Source organism: Eupeodes corollae, chromosome 1, assembly GCF_945859685.1.
Source record: "Eupeodes corollae chromosome 1, idEupCoro1.1, whole genome shotgun sequence".
NCBI lineage: Eukaryota > Metazoa > Arthropoda > Insecta > Diptera > Syrphidae > Eupeodes > Eupeodes corollae.
Window position 1 is genome coordinate 84387286 of NC_079147.1, and position 26363 is coordinate 84413648.

Below are 26363 nucleotides of genomic sequence, written 5' to 3' on the forward strand. Positions count from 1 at the left end.
GCATTTACACGCTAACAAGGTTTAATTTACTAAAGGACTAAAGCCTCTTGACCATTTCAAAAATAGTCAATGGTCGGAATGGTGACAAGACGTGGCAACAATGGATGCCACATTTTCGAAAAAAAGTCATTTTCAGTGGTGAAGCACAATTTCACCTCAATGATGAATAGTCAATAATGAAAATTGGTGCATTTGGCGAATGATAATACAAGAGTGATTGTCGAAAAACCATTAAACTGTTTCAATGACGACAGTACCCTCAGCTTTTCATATTCGTTTCTAGATTCACATCCTTGTTCTTCCGATGAGGAGCTTCAACGGTAGCATATGTTAAGTTTATTGAATATTGATCTCGACAGCATTGAGGAATTATTAATCGTGAAAAAGTTTATGCTACAATGCTGTCTCCAGTCATTTAAGCGGAACCCACTCCAGGTGCCACTATCCAAGAGTAGCACTTGCAATCCTGGAAACTATTCAACTTTTAGTCACATATTCGATATTGCCTAAAATGCTGCTAGATGCTTACGATCTTTCCGACGATGCAAAAAATTTGTCACTCCTTCTAATCTGGCTGTAATTTACAAAGCCTTTATTCGTCCAAAAATTGAATGTAACTAGCATATTTGGGCAGGTGCCCCTAAAACAAATTTAAGTATTTTGGACAGGATTTAAAAAAAAGCTCTGAAATTGGTATGCGATAGAACAATTACCGTAACAATTACGCGACTAGAACACCTCCGCAATGTTTCATGGTTTTCATTGCTCTACCGACATTTTTATAAACAGTGCTATGTCGAATGAGCCAATCGAATTCCTCTCTCTCAAACAATTCAACCGTAAAACTCGTGCTTCTATGTATGCTCATCAGTTTACCCTTGAGCTCAACTTCGGACGTACTGTCAAGTATAGAGATTCTTTTTTTAACCGCACATCGGGAATGTGGAATGCTTTATCCAATTATGTTTTTCACTACCATTTTGATATTAAAAACCTTAAGACCAATGTGCATCGGTATCTCCTCTTTAATCCTTTTTTTTCCTAAAGCTCGCACTGTGTTAAAACTTTAAACATGTTAAGAGTATTAATAACACCTTGCCCGTTAATTATATAAGAAGAAGTGTGATTGTTTGCTTTGCGGCCGGTCAGGCAGTTACGGTGAATCGTGTTCGCTATCGTGGGACGATAACGAACTTCATATGTCCCACATATTGATGCTGCCAATATCTGGTTTCAACATCCACACAGCTAACGAAACAATGGCTCTTTTGCGCGACAAATTCAATGGCTGTGTTACCTCTCGTGATGGCGATGTTATTTGGACGCCAAGACCATGTGATTTGAAACCGTTGGACTTTTTCATTGGAGTTATTTGAAAGAAAAAGATAACGTCATAAGCCAGTAATAATTCAAGAAATAAGGGATGAGATAATTCAGCGCCATCAGAAATTTTTACCATAGGCCGTTTGGCTGATATTTTGTTTCAAAAATAATTGAACCCTACCAATATTATCAAAAAAAGAAATGACAATAATTTTCAAAACCAACTATCGGCCCTCAAAATTTAACCACCATTTTTAAGTAAAGGAAATTTCAAGAAATACTTTTCACTACTTTTTTGTATATTTTGATCACTGATATTGAAATATGATTTTGCGAAAACGCCAAAGAAAAAATAGATAGTGTTTTTTATTCATTTTTCTGCCCTTCTGCCGAAGGAGTAGCCTCCAAAAATGTGAATGTTTTTGGCTGCTTGTAGAGATGGTACTGTTTTACGAGTATTAGTTTGAGGAGCGCAGTACCAAGCAGTGTTACTAAAATTAATTTCTTTATCGTGCATAATTTTTCTTGCCAAACGAGCAAACATTTTCTTTTCCCTATTCAACAGTTTTTGGATTGAAAACGTTTTTACATTTACTCTTGCACGAATTCCAAAAATGCTCCATTTTCGTTATTCTCTTAAACCTTTTACACGATTAATTTCTTAAAAAACAACTTGAACTAAACGTATAGTGACGCTTTGAGGTAAAATTACCACTATTATTATAATTTGAATAATGTGAAGACAGCAGAAATGCACAGGGACCTTTCTGAGTATAAAGCCGCTATTCTTTATAACTGACCGTAAACATTAAAAATAAACGGAACTCGCTAGATTTAAAACGGGTTGACATGATGTTTCAGTTAAATAACAACCAATTATTTTTAGAGCTCTCTTTTGAATTCTGTCCAGAAGACTCAAGTGGGTTATAGGAGCACAAGCACAAATATGGGAATTGTACTCAAGTTTTTGACGAATATAGGCTTCATAAATTATAGCTAGATAAGAAGGGGTAAACAATTTCTTGCATAGACATAGAAAACCTTAAACACTAAGCAGCATATTTGGCGATTTAAAATATGTGATCACTCAACAACAAGTGGTTTGTAATATAAATACCTATTACTGATAGCTGTTCAGTCTTCTTGATGCAAGTACCACTCATGGATAGTGGCATTGGGTGAGGGTTACGCTTTGTAAACAGCAGTGCGTTTTTGAAGCATTAAATTTTACACAGTTTTTGATTCTCCATTGTACAATGCTACCAAGATCAGAATTTAATGAGCTTATCATACGCTGCCGGTGGTAGCTGAGGGTACTGTCATCAGCAAAACAATTTAGTAGGTTAGATGTTTCAGAAAAAAGATCATTTATGAAAATAAGAAAAGCGTCGGAGACAAAATGGAGCCCTGGGCATACCAGCGTTTATTTTGTGGATATTACATTTGAACCCTTCCAATACTACTTGAATTGAAAGGTAATTTCTAACCCACCGAAGAAGAGATTCATCAGTACCAAATGCACTGTACGCATTTTCGATCGATAAGAGAGCTTGATGAAAAATTCTATCAAATGCCTTTGAAATATCAAGTGCAATAATCTTACTTTCTCGAAAACGATGCAAAGATTTTTTCCACTCACCGTGAGACAAAATATGAGATTACCAGTGGACCTATTGCACCGAAAGCCATACTGTCATTTAAAAGCTTCCGTTCTTCATGATATTTCTTAAGAAGAAAATTGATCAGCTTTTCCATGACATTGGAAAGAGGGGACATAAGTGCAATTGGACGATATTTAGATGGTGAGAAGGATTTAGAGTCGGGGTGGACTAATGCAGTTTTCCATCCACTTGGTAAGAGACCTGTGGAATAGGACAGGTGGAAAAGCTTACACAATGGTTATGTCCGCGTTATGGTCTAGTTCATATCTTCAATTTGAGTTTAAAGAGAAGTAATGTCAACAGCCTTTAGTTACAAAAGTCCAACTACAAGTTCTTGACTGCAAAACGTTAAATTAACGAACTTCGTTTGGCTTTAATTTCTCAGTCAATTAAACTTTGTTAGCTAATAATCCATCGATTATTATGCATCAGATATCTTAAGGCTAGGGAGTGAAATGTTAAACTATACAGATTAGTTTTTAGATTATCGCAACACAACTTAAATAAATTACCTTTTTTTGCAATGCAATCTTCAAATCCTTCAGTTAATACTAATTTGAAATTTACAGAAAAATATTGATAGAAATGTTTTGAGAATTGACATTTAAAGTAACAACTAAATTATTAAACTTTTATTTTACAGAAACAAGCAGGGATGGTTCCTATAAGTCATTTGTTAAATTAACTTTAAATTATTGTGAGATTTTATACCGTTATAAGGAAAATGACTATAGGGGAAAAATTCCTCGATCTAATCATGTAAAAGCCTATTCTTTTTATCCCAAGTTAAGCTTAAAAAAAACTCTAGATATTACTTATTTCTTCAATGTAATTTTTCTATCAATGCACCACCCAGATATGATAATACTAGCTTCCGCTTGTAATCTGATAAAATGCGGAACTGCTTTAGGTCTTTTCAGAAAATTCCGCATTATTGGTTGTAGATACATCATCTTTTAGCTTATGTTTGCGCCGCAGCAGCAAACGTGTTTTAATATACTGTATGACCAAGCTGAGATATGATGCGGTGCATCCCCGGGCCGGTCCCCGGCCATCATCAGAATCAGAACAGAAAACGCTTGGAGAGAGAGAGAAAAGGAGTGGGCAGACTTCCTCCAGATGAAATGCGTCCGCTCCTTGTGTGTGCATGTTTTATTGAAGAACACACCATCCCAATCATTATGTTTACCCTATTCATGGACTTTGGATTCTTGCCTATACCCTGAACATCATTGCATGAAACCCAAGGGGGCAGTGATAGGAGAAGAGAAAGGAGCCAGGAGCCAGGAATAGGAAAGGCTAGGCTATACCTTATTAAACAAAAACCATTTAACTCCCCGGCACTCGCTGAACACACGGACAAAACACTATTTGCACAGAATGCCGCATCATCATCCCCGACCAGAGCCATTCACAGCCAGATAGTATATCCAGGGCATCGTCGTCGTCGTCGTCGTCATCTGCACTCATCCTAAGCCCGAACGCAGCAACATCAGGAGCAGTTCCTATAAGTATATCCCTTGGATATCGCTGTGTAGCGGTAGAAGTTGCTGTTTCTCATCCTCGTTGGCATAAGAAAGCTTTTGTATTTCGATGCGTCTTATTCACCATTCCGCTAACTGTTTCACCTGATCCGATGGTCACGTCTTCCATGAAAGGTGTCCGTCCTGTCTCTGTGTGCCGCAGCAAGAGCAAGGAGAAACTCCAATCGGGATCAGTAGTTCTCTTCTCCCGCATGGTTATTCCTGAATAATCAACGTGGATACTGATGCTGCACGGTCACGATGTAGGTATGCTGGACAACGACAATGATGAGGACCAAGCAAGCAAGCAAGTACTTCAAGCATAGAAGTCTATATGTAGGCGACGATATAGAGCGACTTCCTTATGACCATCCTGAAACTTGGATAAACATTCATATACTCGTACATAAAACAAGGAGTAGCCGCATGTATACTTTCGTCATCACCGCCACCACCACCATCGGTCGACGTCTTCGTATAGTCGTAGTTGTAGTCGTAGTCGCAGCCGTCCAGGATTTGTGCTGCAGTTTGTGTCCCTGTCCCAGAACAGGGTACACTACGTAATCGTACATCTCTATTCTGGACATTAGTTGGCATAGCCAAGCCATTCCCTTCTCCGGGTGGTTTTTGCAAAAAGGAAAACTCCTCGTTTGCACAAAGGTTATATTCTTCAGGAGAAAGGCTAAGGCTCCTCGGACTCGGACTCCAACTCCGACTCGGATGAGAGTCTAATGTGCATCAGTTCATCAGTAGATATACATTTGAAAAGAAGGGGGGGAGGTTGCAATGGCCGGGGGATATGGTGTGGTGGTAATGGTGGTGATTGTTGCAGATATTCTGATGGCGCTCTTTGGATTCTGAAGAAGATGCGACGGAAGTGAACAATGACGGCGATGGCGCTGACGATGACGATGTAGAAAAGCAATTCTGCTGGTATGGAAGCTGTGAGTGATTCTGCAGCAGCCGCACACTCAAATGTACACACATAATACCATCTAGTGTACTTAGTTGTTCCTGAAGGAACAGTGTTCGGTCAAGATGGCGATGACCAGAGCGTATCCTTGTAGTCTATGCTTTATTTGGCGATGCCAATCTCAATTTTGTTCTGTGGTATACGAGTTTTCTATGTTTCTACGGGGATGTTCGTACATGTATCCTTTTCTGTATACATTTAAATTTTTCATCAGGAAATCTAACGAAACGTTTGAGAAAATGCCACCTGAATTTTACTGATAGTGTTTTAGTGTTAGTTTTCTTTTAACTTTATTTTCAAATAATGATATTTTTAACAACATTAAACATTGTGGTCCTTAGAAATAGTCCGTGTTTATTTTCAGAATGTTATCAGGAAACAAACAAGTAAAATTGCACTGATAATTCCAAAAGTTGTTGTGTGCATGTTGGTAGTATTGATTGTAAAAAGTGATGTTTTGAAATCAATTGAAAATGTGTTTCTACTTACTGAAATATCTGCTTCAAGCCATACGGCCTTACGAATAAAAATAAATGTTGCAATCTAAAAAACAAACTTCATTTAGGTATGAAATGCAAAGTTTCACCAACACCGTATAAATTATTATTTTAAGCAAAATAATTTAACTTAAAAGCTTGTTTTTACCCACCAATATGCTTCAAATTAATGGTATTCCAACAGATTGGAAATCGAGTACTAAATATTTAGGAGTACACCTAGACAAAACACTTACTTTTGGTGTTCATATACAAGAAGCAATCAATAAGGTGAACTTAGCTATACAAATTCTATATCCGTTTATCAACAGGAAATCAAAACTCAGTGTTGAAAATAAGCTTATCATTTTTAAGGTTATCTTTCAAAGTATCATGTTATATGGTCACCTGTTTGGGGTAAATGTGCTAATAGCCATTTACTTCGATTACAAAGAACCCAAAATAAAATACTAAAAATGATGTTAAATCTGCCATGGCACTATTCTACGGAAGATCTCCACTTACTTGCCAAAATTGAAAAAGTTTCATTTAGAATAAGTTATTTGTTTGAACGATATAATGCAACTTGCAGACTATCGGAAAACCACCTTATCTCAAATTTGGCTATTTAGAAATAAAAAAAAACACAAAAATAAATTTAAAAAAAAACACGAAACTGTTAAAAAAAATGTAAAAATAAAAACTTAAAAAAATGGTTAAAGCTTTAATTTGGTACTTATTTATTTATTTATGTAATTATTTATTTATTTATTTATTTATTTATTTATTTATTAATTAATTATTTATTTATTTATTTATTTATGTAGTTATTTATTTATTTAGTATTATTAATATATGCATATATTTATTTACTTCTTTATTTATTTCTGTCTTTCTTTATTTATTTATTTATTTTTGTTTCTTATCATATTTACTTTTTTTTATTGTTTTCATTTATTTAAATGTTTATGCATTTGTTTATTTGTTTATTATTGTAATTATTTGTTTTTTTTTATTTTTATTTATTTATTTATTTATTTATTTATTTGTTTATTTATGTAGTTATTTATTTATTATTTTTGGTTGTTAACATATTTACTTTTTCTTTTTTGATTGTATTTATTTATTTACTTGTAAAGCATTTTTGAGATTAGCGCTTTTCGATGCTTCTCAGCCTCCTATTCTCTCCAATCTTGGATAACTATGTTTCATAAAAATTTGAAGAAGATTTTTTTTGTAGCTTTTTCCTTCGATTTGTTAGTTATGTTAAACTGTGATAATTTTATATAAAATTGTTATTTTTTTCAGAAGTAAAGTAGGGTTATACTAAATCTCTGTAAATTGTGCAATATATATAAGAAAAAATGTAAATAATTACTGCTACAATAAAATATAATAATAATAATAATAAATTTAACTTAAACAAAGAATAATCTATGCATATAACCTAGAAATATACAATAACTAAAACCCAAACATAAGAATGTCGTGTTTCTTAAGGGTTTGGGTTGTAATCCCGTAAATCAAAATCCTCAGGAAATAAAATTCCAGAAAATAAAATCTAATATTCTGAAAACCTCAAATGCCGAAAATAATAATCCTGAACAGCCAAAACCGAAAAACCCCAAATTATATCATTAATTTGGTGTTTTTCGATTTTGGAAGTCTAATAAAATTAGTAAAAGTATCACCTATCAGAAAATATAGAAAAGTATTCGACTTTTTTTAATTTTATGTTCGAGGTCTTAAGCTTTTATGATTTTTAATTTTCGAGAACTTTGAACTTCGAGATTATGTCCGTCTTCCAAAGTCAACGGTACTTTAAACTGTTTGGGGGCAGTTAAGACTCGACTGAAAAGGTTGATTTATATAATTTTTCATGAGAGCAGAAACCTACAGAAGGAAGTCTTTCGAAAAACATTTTGACTTCTTAAATATAAACTTTTTAAATATAAAATTTTATAAATATTTTTTTTTGAAAATATTGTTATTATTGGGTTATACAAAAAATTATGACTTAATTTTTGCGTTTGCGTTTTTAAATTGTTTTAAATCATTTATTTCTAAAATCTAATTCAAGAGCTTTGCAAAGTTTTTCTGAAAATCTTTTCGAGGTCTTAAGTGGATTTCATATGAATTTCAAATTCCATAGAAATAATAAACTAATAATAAGGTGAAATCCCATTATTAACACACAGAAAGTTATTGTAATGGGTCCGATTTGTCAAATTTAAAGTTTTGACATTTCTCGACATCGAAATAAAAGATTTTTAGAGAGATGCATGTGCAAGCTTGTGTACGTCCGTATGTTCAGGAAGTATTTTTCGTCGTCCATACCTCAAGAACCAGTAGAGATTTCGACTCCAAATAAATAATTTTTTTATACAGGTAATAATAAAGAAAGATGCAGAAAAGATTCTCAAAAAATTGAGTTCATGGTTTTTTTATTTATTAATTAAAAAAATGCAAATTCTGGTTAACTGGAATCAATAACGCCAGAGATTGAATTAAATTTATTGTTATATATTGTATCGTGATACAAAACAAATATATTTTTGGAAACAAAATTCAGTTAAACGGTTTTTTTACACCTACATAAATAAAAACTGAAAAAAAATATTTCTCAACTCGAATACATTACAAATAAAAAACGATTTTATCTCCAAAATAAAACATCTAGCTAAATATTAAGAAAAATCGAATTAATAGTTTAAAAAAAAAATAAAAACCTAAACAAAATATTACTAAGATTTTTGATTCAAATATCTTTTCAAAAATTTGAGATTATGGCCTTAACCCATTAGTTCCCAAGGTTGGAAAAAAACAAATTTTATACTTTCACTGCATTTTATTAGTTTAATATGTACTGAAATAACAATTTTTAAATTGAAAAAAAAATTCTGAGTTTTTTAGTTTTTTTACAATAAAATGTTGCGTATACGCATCATTGGGATTAACAATGTACATTATTTAGTTTGAAATTGTTCGTGCGTTTCAAATAACGGCGCGAAACAATGGACAACGTCTACGCAACGTTGGGGACAAATGGGTTATTAAAGTAGGTTTTTCTTATAAGAAATACTGTTTTCAATACTCAGTAAATTTTTTAAAAATCGAATGGAAAGTGTTTTTATAAAAAATAAAAACCTTAAAAAGCAATACTAAAACTTATTAAAAATATATTTTCGACTAAATGTCTTTTCCTGACAACAGTACTCGCACACAGAAATGGTTGAGAATTGTAAGCCACTAGGCATTGGTTCACAACGGACTGTTGAGCCACCCAATTTAAATTTAAATTTTAAATATCTTTTCGAAAATCAAAAAAATAATATTTTCGTCAAACTTATTTTATCTCACAAAAAATATTGTTTTCAACACTCAGTAAATTTTGTAAGAAAATAAAAAAAAATATTTGTGTCCGTTTTCCAAAGTTAACGGTGCAGTAAATTGTTTCTCGGTAGTTTAAACTCGACTGAAAAGGTCAATTCATAGCAATTTACAGGAGAGCAAAATCCTACCGAAAGTAGTCTTACTAAAAACCTTTTTAGCAATACTTCTTAGAATAAACTTTTTAAATATAAAATTTGTGTAAATATATTTTTTTAAATATGTTGTTAAAAGATTTTGTTGTTGTTATTGAGTTATAGAACAAATTACGACTTAATTTTGCGTTTGCGTTTTTTACATTTTTTAAATCATTTACTTCAAAAATCTATGTCGAGATAAGATACTTTGCAAAGTTTTTCCGAATATCTTTCCGATTTCTTAAGTTGATTTGATATGAATTTCAAATTCTATATAAATAATGAAGTAATAATAAGGTGAAATGTCATTATTAACTTCATATAGTAAGTTTTTATAATCCGTCCCATTTGTCGAATTTAAAATGTTGCCATTTCTCGACGTGAAAATGTTGGTTAAACCAAAATACCTCACGAATTCATAACGCTAGAGACTTAAATTAAATTTAATATTATATATTGTATTGTGGTACCAACAAATATATTTTCGAAAAAGAAATCCAATTAACGTTTTTTTATAAATAAATAAAAACTGAAAAAAATAGAATATTTTACAAACAAAAAATGATTTTTTCTCCAAAACAATTGTATGTTACGAAAAATAACGTTTTTGACATCTGGCAACATTTTGAGAAAAATTGAACTGACAATTTTTTGGTTACAAAATAAAAACCTAATAATAAATTAATAAAAGTTGTTAAAAATTTAATTTCGACTTAAATAACTTTTCAAACATTTAAAATTATGACCTTAAACTAATTTTATCTTGTAAAAAAATATTGTTTTCAAAATTTTGTGCAATTTTGAGAAAAATCATTTTCACAGTTGTTTCAAAAAAAAAATTAAAGTTGGTAAAAATTGATTTTCGACTCAAACATCTTTCCAAAAATTTGAGATTATGGCCAAAGTTAGTTTGTATTATAAAAAATACTGTTTTCAACATTCATTGAAATTTTAAGAAAAATCGAATGGGCATTTTTTTATCAAAAATAAAACCTCTACAAAAACATTACTAAAAGTTCGTAAAAGTCTATTTTCGACTCAAATATATTTTCAAAAATTAAAAATATTGGCTTTGAACTTATTTTTTTTCACAGAAAATATTGTTTTCGAAATTTAGAAATTTTTTTATAAATTAAACAGTCCATTTTCTCATACAAAAATTTGGTAAAAATTGATGGTCGGTTATCGGTATCTCGTCATAACTTCAAGTTATTTTCATTCCTCCAATTTGTATAAGAAATTTAAATTTTTTAATAAATGCTACTAAAATTGGAAAAAAATTGTTTTTCGAGTAAAAATCTCGTTAACAAAAAATGATTTTGAAATCAAACTTTTTCATTATATGCAAAATATTGTTGGTCATTTTTAATTTTTTATAATTCAACTAACAACTTTTTTAAAAAAAACACGAAAACCTACAAAACTTTAGGCAATTATTAAATAAGGTTTCTTTTTCAGAGTTTTCGGCCAGATCTGGAACATCCGGTTGATCAACGAATGGCAGATGCTGGTAAAAGGCATGACAATTGGAATTTTTTACATCCAGCGTTTGAACGAGATCCTTTTCCTTTGCAGAACTTAAGTGTATATTTAGTTTGGCAATTTATTTTATCTTGGTACTTAATTTCTTAAAACTATCGCTTAACTTGGTTTCATTCTTAACAATCCCAAACGTTTTGGTAAACCTTAACCATCTCGCTGTTGCCTTTAAAAAGTTCTCCGTTTGTATTCATTTTTCGTCACATAAAATTTAATTTTTTTCTTTACATCAAAACATCATCTTATGTGGACTTAAGGTATTTTACCTTGTGTACCGATGCTATTTTTCACCATAGAATTATTTTGCTATTTTTAAAGGAAACGGATTGAGATAGAATAATTCGGATAAGACAGAACCCTTCGCTTTTGTTTTTGTTTTTTTTTTTTCATTAAAAAAAAGAAAATCATCTAAAGTCGACTTCTTTAGTCGAGCTCTCATAAACTGCATTGCCCTTAAAAGCACGATCCTTATTCGAAATTCCATCAAAAAGGTGCGGTAATGCCAGAGGTATTAAACCTCAACATTAGCTGCTTTTAAATCCTGTATTTTTGTTTCCACGAAACTCCTCGTAATATCAGGATATGAATGCATTTTTATTAAAGCATTTACTAAGCTTAGAGTTCATTGATTTGGTCCTTCATGGTTCCAAATTTCGATTGAAACCCTGCATTCACCTGTTTTTCAGTTTCTCGACCCTCTTGCATTGTGCAAATATCAGTACTTTTTTGAAGTGTCTGTTTCACTTGCATCCTTGTACGCTAATATCAATAGATTCCCATCTCGCTTTCTACCATAGGGTTGGGACAGAAAACTAGCATCTTTTAAATACTAAATTATAAATTAGGCGCAACAGTCAGTAGAGAACCAGGGCCTAGTGACTTACAACACTCAACCATTCCTGTGTGCGAGTTATTGCAGGAATGGAGAGGACCTTCAGTTTTAAGCCGAATCTGAACGGCCTGTTTGAGAAAGCACTTTTTCATGTTAAGAATTACACTTGGAGAATTTTTCAATTCCTCGCAAGAGAGCAGTACCCGTTAATAAAACTTTAGGTGGCACAGGCAGGAATCGAACCAAAGACCTCTGGCATGACAATCCAACGCACTAACCATCATGCCACGGGACTTGCATCTTTAAAATACTTCATCTTTCAAATTTAAGAGGGGACAGTTGTTGTATATTTTTCTTTTCTTTCTTTTATTTAATATATTAAAAAGAGTTTAGGTATTTGATATAAAGAAATTTATAAATTATAATATTTGGTAAAAGAAAAATGAAGTTAATTAAACTATTGCTTCTATGGCTGAGTGGTTATGAATAATGAATGATGATGAATGCACAGGACAAACGACAAATGGCACATAGTTGTCAAAACGACCTATGGGCCCGTTCGGCAACCTGATCGGTCCTAGCTCTGAACAGGGTTGTCCGTCAATATGTGACAACTTTTCCCTCCTTACAAGTCGAGACGGTTTGGTGCTCTTCTCGTTCTCTTAGACCGCCTTGGGCTTGCTGGTGCAGAGGATTGATGAGCGATTGGTTGGCTGCTTGATTTAGGTTTTGGTGATGTTGACACTTCCGGTGGTGTATACGTAATGGCTGGTGATGATGTGGTAGGTGCTGGTGTTGGTATGGTAGATGCTGGTGTTGGTATGGTAGATGCTGGTGTTGGTGACGATTCTGGTGATGCTTGAATAACAGCTGGTTGATTTGGTACTGATTCGGAGGTGTTCGTTTGTTGTACGTTATTGTCATGTCTTGTATCGTTCTCGTTAGTCGTGGTATTTTTATTTGATATCTCGATTAAGGGATTTGAGTTATAGTTATTTTTATCATTTGTTGTTCTGCAATCGGTTCAGTTTATTTGCCAAAAGAATTATTAGCCGAAACATTATACAACATCTCGAACGTTCACTATCTTTCCCGAACAGGTTTGATTCGTAAACGTCTTTTGTAGAGACAATGATTTCGAGATCCATTTCTTTAGAAGCATATCACTGATCGACATTAAAACTAGAATCGGCTACAACGTGCACCTGATTCCACTTAAGACATCAAACTTTTTTTCAAATTTGCAATTTTTGATGCGATACAGTTTAATTATATTACACTAGCATTCATATCTTCCTCGATAAGTTTAGAGTGCACCTTTTGGAAATTCCCTATTTCAAAATTGAATAACTCCGCAATTTCTTAGCCCATTTTGACAGATAAACAATTTTGAAATGTCATTCAATGTCATTTTGTTTAAGAATCGATACAAACTACAAGATTACTATTAAATCAGACGTTATTTCTATAAAAATGAAGTTGGCGTCTACACATGTCACAATAATATTTAATTTTGAGGCACTTTGTCTATCTACAAATGCAGAAAAAGGGCTTAAAAATGTCAACCTTGTCAGATTGCATCGTCTGCTTTATGTTAATTCCGATATTTTATACAGAATGAAAAAAAAAAAAATTAGTATGTATTCATTCATCGATTCTCAAGGTATTCGAGTCGAAATTCAATTGTGCAACATGTTGTAATTAATAGTTTTTTCTAAATTAAAATTAATTTACTGCCAATATCTTCAATTATTATCAAGATATTCGATTAGAAAATTAATTTTTACCAATTTTTAATATATGACTATCGTATGTTTTCAAGCTTGGTATATCGCAACAATGTATAACATACAATTTAGTTGAAGTCGCTAGGTTTTGAAATATACATATTTGGGTCAACCTAATTTTTTAACAACGCCTGATTTTTTAATAACGCCTGAAATGCTGGCCAATGTTATGGAGAACAGTACGCCCGTGTACGCATTGTAGAAGAATTGTTATACATGACTATCGTATGTTTTCAAGCTTGGTATATCGCAACAATGTATAACATACAATTTAGTTGAAGTCGCTAGGTTTTGAAATATACATATTTGGGTCAACCTAATTTTTTAAAAACGCCTGATTTTTTAATAACGCCTGAAATGCTGGCCAATGTTATGGAGAACAGTACGCCCGTGTACGCATTGTAGAAGAATTGTTATACAATGATCTCTAGGAAAGTCCTTAACCTTAAGTCCGTTTAACCGTTTTAAGTTTGTAGGCTATATTTTCTTTTTACTCTTGAAACACTTTTACGCTGATTTAATTAAAACACCTTACTCTTGAAACACTTTTACGCTGATTTAATTAAAACACGTAGAAGTTATATACAAACCTTAAATCATTGCATTTAGGTGTATTTCCCGTGCTAAAAATCTGTTAAAGTATATCTTGAGAAATGAAAAGGACTAGTGAACTGCTATTTTACTTAGATTTTCTTCGATTCTCTCAGCTCTCACACTAATAACCTCATTTTCAGTTGACAAATTAAAAATCCCACCATATCATCTGAATAGAACAAGACACTTTTTACATATGATTTTTTATAAAATATACTCGTGTCTTGAAATATACGTTACTTATATGTCTGTGCGTGGATTTTCGAAATATATAAATTAGACGACATCTTGCATTTTACTTTCAACTTGTTCCTTAACCAAACTCACGTCATTCACAGGATGTTCTAAAATGCGAGAGCATTATTCTAGAAGTCTACATTATATAGATTTCATGTCATTTGGACCATTCAACTGGATATGTGTACATATATGAACATTTATATACATAGGACTCTATTTACCACATTCCAAATCAGAAGAAGAACCCACATATAAAGACCATTCGCAGTCTATGGTTTTCCCAGGCAAAATCATTCAGCAACTCCTTTCGCCTATAATATTGCATCGTTAAGAAAGACTTTGGATATCTAGGAAGGTAGGTATAGAGTCTGCATGCGATGATCCACTCCCTGTCCAGTGTCCAGTCCAAAGTGTATCTCTATCTAGTATCTGTTATATGTCGCCTCAATGTCCTCGAGCTCTGCAATTTTGGTTTCTTGATACAACGTATATATGTGTTTAATTTTTAGTTTAATTTTTTTTTGCAAGTTGGTTTGCATCTTGCTTTCTTCCTTATAGAATGTTTCTGAGAATGTCCTTCCATACGTTAGGTGTCCTGTTGGTACAAATGACATGCGGACATTTGCAGTTGCACGTCGTTCGTCGTTCGTTCGTTCGTTTGCTTTCTTCCCCTTGTCTTTTACTCCGTGTGTCGTCTTCGTCAATGTTGTATTCCTTGTGCTCACTAGCCCATTTCAATTATAATTTCTTAGCTGATGCAAAATTTTCTCCAGAGATGGTCAAAATAATTCGCGTTGGTCGGCCATCTTTGTTAGATTCCTGGATGGTTTTACTATATGATGCAGAGTGCCAAGTGAAACCAACCAACAAGGCTCTGTTGGTGATGGTGGTCGTTCTAGTCATGTCCGTTGTTGCCATTGCCGTTGTCGTTGTCGTCATTGGAATTGCTATATTGCTATTGCTGTTGCCGTCCTGTTCCTGGTTCTGGTGCCTGATGCTGGTATATTGGTGCTTGTGCTGGTGCATGGTGCCTGGTCAAAGTCCTGGCGCTCGTTTTCGTTTTCGTCATCATCATTGCAGTACATCTTATGGTCAATTCCTAAGGAAATATGAACGCAGAAGGATATAGGTATTCAAGTTTCTGTTGCTGTTGCTATTGCTACATCGATGGTATGGAACTTTGCATGATGGGAATGCCCCATGTGGTCGGTCAGTCAGTATCAGCACTGGTGATAGTGTCCAGAAATCTCTATACTTGCCGCCTGCACTTAACGGACAATAACTACGTTTCTGTGTGTCATATACGTGTATATTTAAAGGAATACGAAACGAAGGCGTGGCAGGAGACTTTGCACCCCCATTAGCTAAGACGAAGGCAAAGAACTACGCCAGGATGCGATGGCTGAGATTAAACATTGAATGAAGATCTCTCAAGTCTATGTATCTACAAACTGCAGTATACTTACCTACGTATAAGAATAGGAAATTGAATTTATGTTCTCTGAAGAAGATGACACATCGAAAGGGGTCCGTATGAAGAACACCCCATTCTAAGACCAGAACGGGATACATTCTCAACATCATGTTCAACCGCAAAGCCACCCACAGCAATACACATGTCGTGAACGAGGAGCTCTTGGTTCTTGAGTTTATGCAAATGCAAATAATTCTGTGTGCAACATTACGAAGAAGACGATGGATATAACCAAGATGGGTGGCTAGGCCAGTAGAGCTTGAGAGCTGAATTTCGAGACAGTTGGAGGGAAAGGGAAGATGGCAGAACCGCCACATGCTGGCCGGGCCATACCGGGTATAAGGCAATCCCTATGTGTGTGCGGTGAAGAAGAAGAAAACGTGAAATAAACGGATTGCTAAGACCATTCATGCAAAGATATGGTCATCAAGTCGCATAAATTGTACAGCAAATTGCGTAAGTGCACGTGTGTCACATGTGCTATTGCCGTTGCTGCATCAAGTACACATTTATGTATATAGAACACAACATTCAACTCTATCGCCTCATCCCATACCATATCTTTAACTCCTTTCGTCTAGGATCTCGTCGTCATCGTCGTCCTTAGCTTCAGCCTTCCTTCATCAGCACATCACACACTGATTGGGTTTTGTAAAAGACCAGAAAACCATTAAGATGGACTTTAATTATACGAACGAGAGAAAACTAAGTTAGGAATTCCTTTTGCTGAGTCCTTACAGTTGCTTTGCATGCATCCTTGTGATATTGCTGTTGCTGTTGCTTATGCTGGATGTTGAAGCTGACGCCCACTGATGCCTTCGTTCTTCGTCGTCGTCGATCTCTGCTCAATATTTGGTCATCGTCAACCATCGTCGTCGTTGTTGTCGTCGTGTTATCTTCGTTGTCGCAGTTTGTTGCTGATGCTTTGGTTTTACCTCTAAGGAGTTCTAATATAAAATTAGGGTGACCAATTGTTGTTAGTTGGAAATTTCGTCATTTACTACATGCGCCAAATTAAAAATACTTTTTTTCGTTAATTATCCTTTCTTCCTTTGATTGTTATAAAAACTCATAAGAGTTCTTGAGCGATAAGTTTTGGAATGTCACTCTTAATATGGTAAGCCTGACGTTAACTCCATTGATAAGGTCTGGAATGTCAATATAGGATAAGAATAAGTTAAATGGTGGCGTAAAAGTCCGTTGGGGACTAGGACCTAGTGACATACAACTCTCAACCATTATTGTGCCCGAGTAATGTTGTCAGGAATGGAATGGAGAAAGAACTTTCCATGACAAGAATAGCTCTTAGAGGATTTGTCAACTCCTCGAAAAAGACATCACCGTGAATATAACTTTAGATGGCACAGATAGGATTTGAACCCAAGACCTCTAGCATGACATTACAGCACAATAATCATCATGCCACGTATGGGATAAGAAGCCGTATGGAAACTGAATATCTCGACATTCTCTTTGTGTATATCAGGAACTGTACCACTGACGAAAAGATGTTGGGATGTTTCTAATTATCAAGTCGGCTACAATCTATAATACTTAATATGTATACTTACGACCTAAGCTTCAGTGTAACTAAAATCAATAGACTAACAGCTGGTACTATAGCAATTTACTTAAGCCTCTTTGATAGTATTAAAAGGAGAGTTTTTAAAATGATTGGTGAGAACAGCATCATTAACTCAACTTCGTGAAGTTTCTTGCTTCATCCTTTTTACCAATATTATAACGGACTATGGTCTAGTAAAATGAAACATTTGAGTTAATAATTTAACGAATTCTAGTGCTCCTAGCAAATCCCGTCAGTTTACCCTTTAGCCAAAAACTGAAATTTGTATGGGTTCACGAGATGGTTCACAAGTATGTACTAGGTTTAAGGTGCAATGAAGACAGATGAGATGAAACACAAAGAAGGAAGCGAAGATGATCGATTTAGTTCGCAAGATGAAGAGGAACCTAATCCAGTTCAGATAAATGAAATGATTTTTTCTGAAAACAATGAAGGAACTTCATCAACAGGAATTCAAGAAATTAAAAAAAACCACTGGTACTGTAAAGTCTAATATTAAATCTAGCCTTCGCAGCAATGAAAATTGGGAACCAGGTGCTTATCGAAGTCTATTTTTTGCTATTAATGAAGAGCATGCTTTTATGGCTGGGATGTTAGAGCCATTGACTTACAATGAAGCCATTAAATCAGAGAATTCACAAATATGGAAGATTGCTATGGATGAAGAAATGGAAACTCATCGTTTGAACAAGACATGGGATTTAGTGAAGTGCCCTACAGATATAAAGGCTATAACATGCAAGTGGATATATAAAGTAAAACTGTCTGCACAAAATACTATAGAGCGATATAAAGCTATTATAGCTAGCTACATGTAGAAGTCTTTTATTATACCAATTTGATGTCAAAACCTCTTTTTTGAATGGAACTTTAGAAGATTAAATTTATATGACACAGCCAGTGGAATACAATGACAGATCAGGGAGAGTGTACAAGCTGAACAAAACAGTATACGGTCTCAAACAAGCTTCAAGAAATTGGAACCTGACAATGTCTAAACTTCTCAACCGTTATAACTTTGAAACGTGCGCCGCTGATCCATGTGTGTTCGTGCTTTGTAAAGAGAACAGAATTGTTATCATCTTGGTATATATAGATGATGGGCTTCTGGCAGCAAATGACATGAAGGAAGTTGATGATTTGGTTACCTACTTCAAGAAAAATCTTGAGATCAAGATAAGTGAAGCAAGTTACTATCTTGGTTTGGAACTGAAGCGAAACTCTATGGGAGAAGTCCATGTTTTCCAGTCTGGCTATATACAGCGACTTTTGAGCCGTTTTAACATGGCAGATTCAAAAGAAGTGTACACACCATGTGAAGCCTACAACAAATCCTCACTTCTCTGTGAAACTTCTGTGGATGTATCAAGCTTTCCTTTCCTGGCAATTGCTGCTAGGCCGGATATTTCGTATGTTGTTGGAATCCTGAGAAGATACTTGGATAACCCAGCTCCACATCATATCAAAACCGTGAAACGAGTCTTTCGTTACTTGAAGGCTACACAAAATATAGGTATATTTTTCAAAAAACAAAGTAATTTTAATCTCTTGTGTTACAGTGACTCTGATTATGCTGGCGATGTTGGCACTCGACGATCAACTAGCGGATACGTCTTTTTACTGGGAGAGTCACCAATTTATTGGGGATCTCGAAGACAACGTTGTACAGCGTTATCGCCAACTGAAGCCGAGTATGTGGCAGCATCAGAAGCCGTAAAAGAACTGATGTGGTTGAAAGTTCTGTTCAGAGATCTACATCATGATACTGTACGGGCAATGCTGCATCTAGGCAACCAAGGAGCTTTGAAGTTAATTAAAAATCCTGAATACCATTCCAGGACCAAAGCACATTGCATTTTATAAGAGAAATGTATTTTAAAAATTTGTTTGAGATTTGGTATGTTCCGACTAATAATCAGTTAGCTGATATATTCACTAAACCTCTATGTAAAGAAAAGTTTGAATATTTCAAAGTCAAAATTAACGTAATTTAATATCATGTTTAAATAAGTAATTGAAAATAATGAGGGGGGGTGTTGAATGTACATACATTATTCATTTCAATTACATTTATACTCATTAGTGAACTAAACACACGGAACTGCATTCTTTTATATATTGTTAAAGTTTTAGCCTGAACTCTTTATGAAATAAATACTTTAACTTTCTTTTCTATCCTGAAAGTCAAACTATTAGCAAAAACTAAAATAGCTTTTTGCTAATAGTTCTTTCTTGTTAGATATCAAATTGTTTTTCTAAGGTTTGAGGCACTCAAGGAGATATGTTTATATTTATGCACAGTATGTTAGTTAGAAAAACAGGAAAGGGAAACAAAGTTGTACAAAGCATTCCACATTCTCGATGTGCAGTTAAGAAAAAAATCTCTATACGTAACAGTACGTCCGAAATTGAGCTCAAGGGAAACTGACCAGCATTCTTGAAAGTCCGAGTAAATTGTTGGTCTAAATTGTTTAAGGAGAGGAATGTAGTTCGCTAATTCGAAGGAACATTGTTGCACTATCGGAAATACAACGAAATGCATGAAACATTGCGGCGCTGTAAATGTTTCTGCAATAGTTCTATAGACTATCGTTTTCAAATCCTTTTTAAGGATGGGGCACCAGCCGACATACATATGCGCGTTGTATTTAATATTCATGGTTTAGACGAATGAAAGCATTGTAAAGTACAGCCAGACCAGGTGGGATGGAAATCAGATCGTTTATGAACAGATGAAAGAGTGTCGGAGACAAAACAGAGCCCTGGGGAACATCAGCATTTATTTTATCAATATAATTGGTAATGATGTTATAAAAGTAGTTTCTCATCCAACGAAGAAGAGATTCAATATTATAACTATATACGAAATGAAGAAGAAGAGATTCAATATTAAAGTATCTACGAATTGGAGACTAGAAAACTAAGCAAACACGATTTTAAGCGTGTTTGTATTGAAACCATAGTCCAATAAAGTTAAAATGGTCACCTTATGATTGGAAAAACACTCTATTATGTACTTTGTATTATTGTATTACATATATATGCATCTACGGGTGTCTATAAACATACATACGTCCTTGTCGAAACAAGCGAAAGACTCTTGGATATTCGTTCTTATACGCAGGATAAAGTCTATAGGTATGTTTGTATGTTAGAACTATATAAACTACATATAAATCGTAATGAGTACTTATTCGCCGGCTTTGTTCGGAAAGATCTAAATATTATTTTAAGGGTTGTGATTGTGATACACATTCCATTAAAATAACGTCGGAGAATCTGAAGGGTGGCCTGTTTTGGCCTGGCCTGGCCATGGTCAGTGTGGCATGGAACAACATCAACGACGAAGAACAGAACAGCTCAATCCTTTTGGGTCACATGCAGATGAGAGAATCAATTTTCAATTTGTCATTTTTAATTTGGATACGAATGGACATTCGGTTTATATTATATATATATAACGTAGGGATAGAGTAAAATCTAAAGCAACGTATATATACAAACAAAACGTACTATATATATTGTAGGTACATAAGTTTAAGTGGTTCTTGGTTCGCCAAGTGAAACAAGAAATTTATGAACATTTTGTAGGCTTAAATTTGATATTCAAAAGGGTTTCACATGCGTCAGCATCCTCCTTTCCAAACACCCAATCTACCCACATCAACCCCCATCTTCTACCCATATCCATCCAAGTTGAACTGAAACGGGGGCTTCTGTGTTATGAAGAGAAGGTATCAAATTTGACATTCCAACCACTTCTCTTCAATTTATATAGTTTATAATGCCAGGTATGTAGATATGTACTATTTTTACATTTATATCAAAAACACTTTTTAAGTTTTCAAGTCAAAGCACACGTACTCTTATATTTTCAAAGATGATTTTCGGTTCCAAATATTTTGTGATACATCATGTTAATATGTAGGTTATATGTCTTGTCTATATACCTTCGTCCTTCCACTTGGTCTTGCACTTGGACTGTGTCTTCATAAGATGGAAGCTTGGAATATTTCTTGACAAACCTATTCTGGATACTGGTGTCGTATATTTATGTACCTAGAGGAGTATGAATTTGTTTGATTAAATTGGCCTCGCTTTTGTGGACACTTTAATTGAATTTAAATATTCCCACTGCACATTGGTCATCCATACATATCTATAGATTTTTCTTCGTATATAGAGAATATTGAAATATGATCGAATTTTATGCGAAGTCAAAATACGAAGACGAACAGAAAATTTATTACGAAAAGTTCAACGTACATTGAGTAGTTTTGAGACATTTGTATAACATTTTTGTTATAGATTGAAGACGATGGGCGTATTGATGTTTTACCTAAAGGATTTAGGTGTAATTTTGAAGTAGGTTGGTCTACCTACACTGACTTGTTCTTCTTCTTCTAAGATCGCCTAATTCAAAAGATAACAGAGGATTTAATTTTGGCTTATAATTTGGTAATATGATGTAAAATGGAGAATACTACACAGAGGACAAAACTTAATTCATTTGAACATCAAAATATACAAATGCAAGTATATGGAATTAAATTATATGCATTTCTATTTTTGCTTTAATGTGCTGGGTGCTTCTTTTATAATTATTACCGACTAGAGAAGTTGGGATCTATGTTAAGGTCCAACAAAATAATTCCTTAAATGGTATAATTTTTGCCGTAAGACCACGATATTCAAGCTGTACAATCTAATGAACCCCAAAAATAAAAACAAAATTAGTTGACCCCACTAAATCCAAACTCGAAAGCTATATACCCCAAAAACGTTAAACCCATATAGCCTAATTCATTTAATTTCAATAAACAATGAAGAAAGGTGTGAACGCAAATTGCTTCATTTTTCTGAATCTGCTGGAGCCGTTTTTTGCTACGTTTGTAAATTATTTTCTTCAGATCAAAATAACGTGTTCGTAAAAAAAAGGATTTGAGAATTGGAAACAAGTTGATGAAACGCTAAGTACTCATGGAAATAGTAAAGAGCACCACCAATGTATGATCAATTGGATTAACTATCTACGAAAAAATTCTCGTATAGATCAAGATCTTGTAAAACAGATGGAATCAGAAAATATGTACTGGACTCCAGTATTAAGCTGACTATTGGATTTCCTGATAATAAAACAAATAAACAGTCCGTTTGAGAACTACGGCCTAGTGACTTACAACTCTCAACCATTCCTGTGTGCAAGTAATGTTGTCAGGAATGGAATAGACCTACAGTATGACGAATCCGAACGGCTATTTTGAGAAAGCACTTTTTCATGACAAGAATTACTCTTGGAGAATGTGTCAATTCCTTGCAAGAGGCAGTACCCGTGAAAAGACTTAAGATGACATAGGCAGGGATCAAACCCAAGACCTCTGGCATGACAGTCCAACGCACGAACCATCATGCCACCGGTACTACTGATAATGGAAATTATCTTGGAATATTACAATTGTTGTTTGAATTTGATCCATTTTTGAAGGAACTTTTAATTAATCATGCAAATAAAGGCCGAAGTAATGTTTCTTACTTATCTAAAACAATTTGCGAGGAGCTCATTGATTTGATGTCAAATAAAGTTTAAATAAATATTGGGGCCTCATTGTTGATTCTACGCCAAATTTATCGCATGTGCAAACAAAAAACCATACAGGAGGGCAACAAAGTACCTATCGATATATTACACTTGCTGGAAGAATACGATTTCAACATCAAAGACTGTCGTGCACAAACTTACGATAATGCCAGTAACATGTCAGGAAAATACTCTGGATTGCAGGCTCGTTTAAAAAAAATAAAATGAATTAGCTGTTTTCGTTCTCTGCGTTGCACATTCATTGAATCTATGTAGTTGGCAAATGTAGCGTGAATGATTTAGTTCATCTACACAAAGATTGAATGTATTGCAAAAAGAAAGTGGAAAAGTTACGAGTTTGTCCATAACTCGATGGTCGTGAATAATTTTGCTGGTATTTTTAATGCGTTAAGTTGCTTAGCTGATGATAAAATCAAAAATTAGATAATCGGCATGAAGCTTCATCTTTAAAATCGAAAATTAATAAACTTAAAAATGCCTTAATAGATTTAACGCCACCAATTCGTATTTGCGAAAAGTCTAACTAGATTTAAACGCAGCTAAAAACATGATTTTGTCTTTGATTAAATATTTTAAAATACACGAGATCATTTTTCGAAAGCCTTGAGCAAAGAAGTTAATCGGGAATTTTCTGTATATAAAAGTAAAATTACAAAAATATTGAACGACGATAAAAAAGGAACGCTCTATGGATCTGATAAGTTTAGAATTGGCACTTTTTATGTAATATTAGATAAATTGATCACAGAAATGCACAAAAGGATTGAAGCTTACACTAACATTACCGATATCTTCGGATTTGTTTGCAATATTTTAAGTATAAGTAAAAATGAAGTAGAAATAAAAGCAAGCAATTTAGTCGAAATTTATCATAAGGATTTAGAAATTGCATTAACTTACGAACCAGAACAGCTTATTCAAATGTTGAAATTGCATTCACAAGTGTTTTCTTTTCAAGTTCAAAAAGAAAAAATTTAAATTATTTCACCATTTAAAATACTTAACTGGATCTTTGAAAAACAAATGATTGACGTTTTTCCAAATTTTTATATAGCCCTTAGAATATTCCTAACAATACCTATAGAAAATTGTGAAGCAGAAAGATCTTTCTCAGCCCTTAAAAAAATGAAAATATGTACCGATCTTCGATGTTGGATGAAAGATTATCATCTTTAACTGGTTTAGAAATGGAATCCGAATTATTTAGATCGATTAAGTTTAATGATTTGATTCAAGATTTTGTAAAAATGAAATTGAGAAAAAAAGTGGTCTAATAATTTTATTTATAACTAGCCGACCCTGCGAACTTCTGAGAATAAAAATAAAAAAAATAAAAAATAATAATTAAGTACTTCAAACTCATGTCAGAAAAAAATGATTGAAAACTATGTTGTGCAGATTGGAAAAAAAATAAAACTCGGATTAATTCAATAATAGGATTTTCATTTTAAGCGCTTTGTGGTAAACGACATTCCTTGTTTTTTGGTCAGGCGAAAGAACAAATAAAGCGGATGGTTTACCGACACGTGAGCATGGCACGTACAATTGACCATGGGAAAAACATGCATTTTCTAGATTGAGGCCACAAATAGTCAAGAATTGGCCCTGCGATAGATTTGAATGAATAATCCTTTGTTGATGAGTTCGTCTTTTGATGATACGAAATTGCAAAAATTTGGAGGAAATAAAATCAAATCGCTCGATTTGTCAACAGGAACACGGCCATTACCGATAGTCAGCAATTGCTTCGAGAAATCATCAGCAGATCGTTCAACAATGCAACCCAGATATTTACAGACAGTTAAAGTTTCTTTACATATCGCCACAGAATTGATGCTTTGAGGCAAGCGTTTATTTCGCCGGCGGCAATAGATCTTGGAATAACTGGTAGTGCTTTTCGGAAATTTTCAGATAGTAAAATCATTCAACCACCAAAACATTTCGAGTCATTGCGCAGATCTTTTAATGTTCGATCTAGTGCTGTTTGTGCGCCATTGTGCATTCGTCCCATATGATGATTTTTGATGCTACTAAAACTTTGGCCATTGCGGAGTGTTTCGAAATGTTACATGTCGGTTGTTCAGTAGTTTGAAGTTTTAATGGCAATTTTAACGCTGCGTGAGCCGTACGGCATTTCTCTAACAATGTGGCCGCTATTCCAGAAGAAGAAATTGGTATCCAAAATCAATGGCATGAGGAATTTCGTCCAAGTTCCACTGGGGGCATCCAACAAAAATAAGCCACCATTTCCATCAACAATTGCATTAATCAGTGTATCATAGACTTCCCTCTGCTTAGGATTCAACAGGGGTAAATTCGTTTGAACTGATTGGATTAGTTCATGTGGATCATATTCACGTTCACGCTCTAATTCTCTATTAAATACGTCATTCATTCCGCAATCTGGCGCTGGCATTCCTAACCTAACTAAAAAACTGCTGCGCATGAGGTAACACATATCTTCGATCAAGAGCAGAGTCTGGTGATGGATCGGAATTTCTTGAGCTGACGTAAATTCGACGTAAACCAGCAAACTTCAATGCTCCACAATGCTGGCAAACAACGTCCATTGGACCAATTCAATTCAACTAAACGATTCAAGTCAATACTTGAACCATTTATTCTTGCACTTCGAAGATTATTCCTCTGTCCATCTGTACGATAAGTTCGACGATTTCTCATTTCTAAGCTAGCCATTTCCCGGGCTGCCTCTCTTTGCTCTTGTGTTTGAGAAGCACGAATTAATGCCCTCCTTTGCTCCATACTAACGCGGCGCTGTTCTTTCTCGTTCTCCATCAGATAATTGACTCGCGATATTTCGTGCATAATTGCATAACGGCTTCGCTGGAAAAGATTAGATCTTCTAGGATGCGGCATTGTTATTAAATTATGCACTCGCATAAAACCACCAAATATAATAACAGTACCTGAAGACAAATCATAAACAACCTATAAAAAGACAATAAATAGTTAATAAATAATTTTATGAAAATTATTGTCTAAAACAAACAAATATAACAGTACCTGAACTTTCTAGACATTTTACAAAAAAAATAAATTTCTTAACGCACACAATATGATGTCTTCAGAAAAAATTAAATTTGTGGCTTATAGGTCTTAGCAACCAGGCCATAAGCTCCAAAAAAAAATCGCTGTTACACTATTTGACAGGATTGAACAACAAATGTTTGACATGTAATTAACAAATCAGCATCTATTGAAATGATTAA

The 26363-nt window shown here is 34.0% G+C and overlaps 1 protein-coding gene across 1 annotated transcript; it reads right to left on the reverse strand.

Annotated features, from left to right (window-relative positions):
• Positions 1-12479: 12479 nt before the first annotated feature.
• Positions 12480-16819, reverse strand: LOC129940869 (uncharacterized). The gene is made up of 2 exons (XM_056049389.1): positions 16688-16819; positions 12480-12821 (listed from the first exon to the last, which is right to left on the reverse strand). Exons 1-2 carry the CDS (start codon positions 16817-16819, stop codon positions 12480-12482), a joined length of 474 nt encoding a protein of 157 aa, XP_055905364.1.
• Positions 16820-26363: the final 9544 nt, after the last annotated feature.